The 5,256-nt window shown below is 43.7% G+C and overlaps 1 protein-coding gene across 4 annotated transcripts; it reads left to right on the forward strand.

Moving 5' to 3' along the window:
- Window positions 1–1,349: 1,349 nt before the first annotated feature.
- LOC147607900 (uncharacterized) lies at window positions 1,350–3,785 on the forward strand. 4 transcript variants are annotated; one of them, XR_015264631.1, is made up of 3 exons: window positions 1,350–2,687; window positions 3,173–3,427; window positions 3,518–3,785. XR_015264631.1 is itself a non-coding variant. In XM_086790034.1 (1 exon), exon 1 carries the CDS (start codon window positions 1,391–1,393, stop codon window positions 2,432–2,434), a length of 1,044 nt encoding a protein of 347 aa, XP_086646160.1. In that variant the 5' UTR covers window positions 1,350–1,390; the 3' UTR covers window positions 2,435–2,735. The 4 variants fall into 4 exon arrangements, 1 of the variants encoding a protein (XP_086646160.1); XR_015264633.1 differs by having other exon boundaries at window positions 3,173–3,341; XR_015264632.1 differs by lacking the exons at window positions 3,173–3,427; window positions 3,518–3,785 and adding an exon at window positions 2,932–3,166.
- Window positions 3,786–5,256: the final 1,471 nt, after the last annotated feature.

A 5,256-nucleotide genomic window follows, 5' to 3' on the forward strand; every position in this document is an offset into this window, starting at 1 on the left:
CATAGACGGAATCTGTAAATGTTCTCATGAACTCGCCACGTGCTGAATGGTGCTCGACTAGCTGTAATCTCCTAGATTGCCCATGTGTGACATACTCATATTGGCTCCATGTCACTACCTCAGCAACCGAGGCAACTGAGGCATCCTCCTCGCAGCACAAGTGAAGCATGGCCAAGGTGCCACACGAGGTACAAGTCCCCACCATGACACAAGCCATACGATGGCAGATGACATCCTTCGCCCACGGGCATAATAGCGAGTGAACAAAGTCCCTCGGGCTATAACGCACCACCCCCTGATGGGGCCAGACAAGCCACGAAAGACATCATACAAAAGCTGAAATCCAACGTGGTACCTACAAAGACATGTGTCATGTTGCCTCGAGTAGTGCACAAACCAAGGCTTGCAAGCCTCAAAGGAACGCTAGCTGATGGTGATCTCAGGGTGTGCAGACCTAAACTCAAAGTACAACTCTATCTATGTCATCTCAAGAAAGCAAGCCCCATGTCTATGTACTCCCCCCACGATGAACCCTATGTCGCAATGCCTTCTTGTACTCTAGTGATGCATGATAATGCTCCTCCCAAAACCTCTCTATCACCCTCATCTCAGGGTCCAATAAATGACTGCATCTAGGTGCACGGCCACTACTAGCCTGTAGAGCACCCTCAATCCCACTATCCAGGCATGTCTCCTCTCATCACAAACCTTGCATGAAGTGCATGGCAATGAATCTGAAGTATGCGAGAAGTGGCACGATGCATACCTAGCAAGACACTGCTGGAAATAAACGCTGTAAGGGCATGTCTTGCAGCCAATCCATCTGGATGCATCTTACGCTTCATTGTGCTGTAGGACTACCTCAAGCTTCGTAGCACACTAGCACTAGCCCTCCTTGACTGTGGGCTGCAATTCGCGGAAGCGGTAGTACACTGCTCTGGAACCATGTAAGTGCCGGGTCCTGACCAGACACCGACAAGTGAAATGGAAGGTCTCTAAGTTTTGTTGTGGTCTATTGGCTTCAAAGTCTTTACTTGATGTAATGTAATTGAGAGAAGGGACTTGTTAGTAGGAGAAAAGGACTTTTTGTAAAGGGCAGCTTTTGTTAATATTAATATATATAACTATTGCTCAAAGAAAAGAGATTGGTTGTTGGTTGGAAAAATCTTAATTATTAAGGTTATTAAAACTTTAGAAAAACAATAACTTGTTAATGAATTTTCCTTTTTCCACTCAGGAAGGGCTTTTATTTTATTGGCATAAACCTAGACATCCAAATGAATTTAATTGATCTCAACTGAAATTCAAGGTTAAAAACGACAAAATTCTTAATTGGGGTTCTACTTAGACCACACCACAGACAAGGTAGCCATTACAAATCTCAGAAAGCATGTGCGATCTGTGCTTTTGCGAGCGAGGCCAGGCGAGGAGGATGATGGCCAACGCTTGGCCTTCAGTGCGATGCTCAAACTACGCGCTCACCTCGCTACACTTGGGAGGCCGCACTTTCAGAAGAAAGCCTCTTCTTGGGCCAGGAGTTGCCATCATGCAGGAGGGCAACAAGGGCATGGAGCCTGCCGCCAATGGGCGCCGGCTGGAGGGCAAGACGGTGGCCTTTACCACCCCTTCACTCTACGCCTCCCGCCTGCAGCACCATCTCCAGCAGGAGGGCGCCACAACTGTCTGGTGCCCCTCCATCACCGTAGAAAGCACAGCCCAAACCACACAAGACGTCCATGACTGCCTCTGCGGAAGCCCGTCCCCCTTCACATCCCTGTACTCCGGCATAGCGTTCACCTCCCGGGCAGGCATCCGAGCTGTGGCTGAGGTTCTGCAGAAAAACCCTCATCTGTCACAGCCGATCGGAGATGGGTTCTTCGTCGCCGCATTGGGTAGAGATGCAGAGCTTCTAGTAGAGCTGGACATGTTTGGAGAAAGCAGAAAGCATGTAACCATGGTGGTTCCGTCTGTGGCCACCCCTCAAGCTCTGGTTGAAGAGCTCGGGGATGGCCATGGCAGATCGATACTCTGCCCTGTGCCATTTGTTGAAGGCCTTGAAGAGCCCTTGGTTGTCCCTTGCTTCCTTGAAGCCCTCCTTGACAGAGGCTGGCAACCTAGGCGGCTCAATGCATATGCTACCACTTGGGTTGGTACAGAGTGTGCCAGGCCTCTTCTTCCTTTGCAAAATCTAGATGCATTGGTTTTTACAAGCACTGCAGAAGTGGAAGGCCTGCTAAAGAGCTTGAAGGCATTGGGCATTACAATGGTTAGAAGCGGGACGAAGCCAGTTGTAGCTGCCCATGGCCCTGTCACCGCTGCAGGTGCGGCGTGTTTGGGCATCCAAGTTGATGTGGTCAGCAAAAATTTCTACAGCTTTTATGGCATTATTGATGCACTGGATCAGTATTGGAAATCTCCTGGTGAACCTCACTGACAATCAAATGTACAACTTATTTAGACACTGCATCACCAACCATTCACCATGGCTGGTATTTGATTTGAATTGTTGGGAACCTTAATCAGACATTTGCAAAATAGTCCACCCTACTGTGGCTTCCAGCACGGAGCTCGAAGAGGAATTTCGTGGGCATGACAGACCGTCTTGTGAGTTCGAGGTTTCTCCCACATGGAGCCTGATGAGGATTTTCGTCTTTGCTACTGCTTGCTTGCCTGGCTTGGATCAACATGTAAGTAATGGCTGAAGATTTATTACTCATATCAGTCAGCATACAACCTACTGACTATTTTTTTTGTACACTTTGCATTCTAAATTTGCTCAAGCAACCATGCATCTAAGGGTTTAATGTGCGATGGATGGCTGGGCACAAAATTATTTGTCCACGTTTTTCTATCATCAGATTCCGTGATGGAAACAGGGGTTTCACATATTTTGTAAACACCTGAATGTTCTTTTTATGCATTACTTTACAGGTACATGGTGAACATTAGCTCACATCATTGTATTAAAGCATGTTGGTTGTTGTTTAGAGCCAAGGATTCTTGTGCTTTATTATCCATACTCCATGACCTTCCTTCAAGTTGAGTAACCCCTAAGAATAAGAGTAACCAGATAAACTAGAGGAAGGCAAGACCTCGAGAATAAAGAATTGAGGTGAAAGAATGCTGGGAGTGAAGTTATCAAGGTCTCTTAACCCCTCGTTAGAAAATGCAGGTGTAATTTACAACTTGGCAGCCGGCCATCAGAAACTTAAGGGAAATTGGCTAGCAGTTGTGGTATGGACAGCTCAAAGACATGATAGCTGAAAGAAGTATCACGCAGACGGGGCTGCCCTTTGTCGAAGGCAGAGGGACGATGAAGTAGCGCACATGCAGGCATCAATGTAAAGGGTTTCTGACCAAATTTTCTTTCTTAGAGGGATCTGATCATGCCATGAAATTTTAGAATTCCCTATACATGCGAATTGAGGTATGCATGAATGGACGAATCATGCATCCAGAAATGAGGCATGGAAGCCAAGGCAGCCTTGCTAATGTTCTTGTTTCTTGTTTGTCTCAGGTCAGTTTCAGGCTGATATTATGTTTGGAACGAGGTTAAGTACTATTTGTGCAATCTCTGTGGGAGATTCCCAATCTTGACTTTCCCATTGAGATTGCTAATCACATGTGATTTCATAGCTATGAAAATCCACCTTGGTTGTGTATGGTGCTTTGCAATCTACTGCACTCCCAACTTTGGTGCCATGTAGCATGTCGTACCTGCGGGGCATTATCCTCCACAAGCCTAATGCAATAAAAGCAAGACAAGAGAAGTATAATTTTTTAAATATGTAAGAAGATAAAACAAACAATTTTTTTTGTTGATGTTGGAAGGGAGTAAAAGTTTTTGGGACACAAATTTTTTAATTCTAAGGTTTAAGACATAAGTATTGAGGCTAAAAAGAGGGGCACTAAGTGAGGCCACTAGCCAATGACCTAGTGCCCAACATGGCCAACCTTTTGGTGCAGTTTATGTTGTTTTACTAAAACATCACAATCCTCCTTAAGTATCACTCACGAGAGACTAAATCTATTCATAGCATTTAATCCTTCAGCGTTCTAGGACTAATTTTTTCATTGCATCAATAAAGAGGGGAATACGAGTTCTATTACATGTTGCCTTCATGAGGTTAGGTACTACCTCCAAGTCAGCCTGCATATCCACCATTCCATTATCCCCTTCTTTCTCATCCACTTTGGAGCCATATGTAGATTTACAAGGATTTCCTACTGGGTGCAAAGGGTTCCACATTTTACCTTTTTCCAAAAGAATTTGGAGTGTAATGGCATCCTTAGTGCTTTTGGGTATTTTCCCATTTCTTTGCTCCATCTCCTTATCCAATTTCTTTCCCAAATGTATATAGTTTGCATGGGAATTTTCATTTGTACTTTGCATCCCAAACATAGTATTCACAAGCTTTTCAAATTGTTTTCTTCTCTTTTTTGCTAAGTGAGCAACCCTTCTCATGGTGGCCAAATTATCCACAAGTAAAGTAGGCTCTTGCAAAATTAGGTTCAAAACCTTCTTCAACCTTGACATGAGGTCTAGTTTTGGAAATTAGGGTCATTTCTAGCGATTTTCTTGTTTTATGTTTCTCGACTCGAGGTCTCAAAGTGAAGCTTCTGCTCAAAAGTTGACATCATCGAAAGCTGCCCCAGTGCACTCACCTTCAGATATATCATGCCATATCTAGGTATTCTCTTTTTTATTTATGCTCCCCTCACCATTTTTTATTTATGCTCTTTTTTATTTAAAAGGGGAGAGATATGTGGACTCGAGAGAGATGCGGTGGTTGGAGAGAAAGATAGTTGCTTGCTATAAGGGAGTCACAAGATGGTTGCTTGCATGCGTAGAGATCTTCCGAGACAAGAGAATTGAAATCATATATCAAGATAAATTAATTATCCTACGCAATATCCGTAATTATGTAGGAGATTCCATGCTTGGGAAGGTTGTCTAAGAGGATGCAATATGCATGTTGATAGATTCATAATGATATAAGTGATTATGTAGGAGAGTCCATGCTTGGGAAGGTTGTCTAGGAGGATGCAATATGCATGTTGATAGATTCATAATGATACAATGGCTCTACTATTTCTCAAAATTCATAGCTTCCAAACTGTTGATTCCATAGATATTTTTAAAAATGCATGAAAAAAATTTCTATGGTGGAAAAAAAATATAATTACTACCCTTAAGATCTTTCTTTGTCATTAGGACATTTTGGAGGTCATTTGTAGGGCCTTGTAAGAAAATCA

The sequence above is a fragment of the Cibotium barometz genome, chromosome 54 (assembly GCF_041138505.1).
Source record: "Cibotium barometz isolate CiBa-2024 chromosome 54, ASM4113850v1, whole genome shotgun sequence".
In the NCBI taxonomy this organism is placed as follows: domain Eukaryota; kingdom Viridiplantae; phylum Streptophyta; class Polypodiopsida; order Cyatheales; family Cibotiaceae; genus Cibotium; species Cibotium barometz.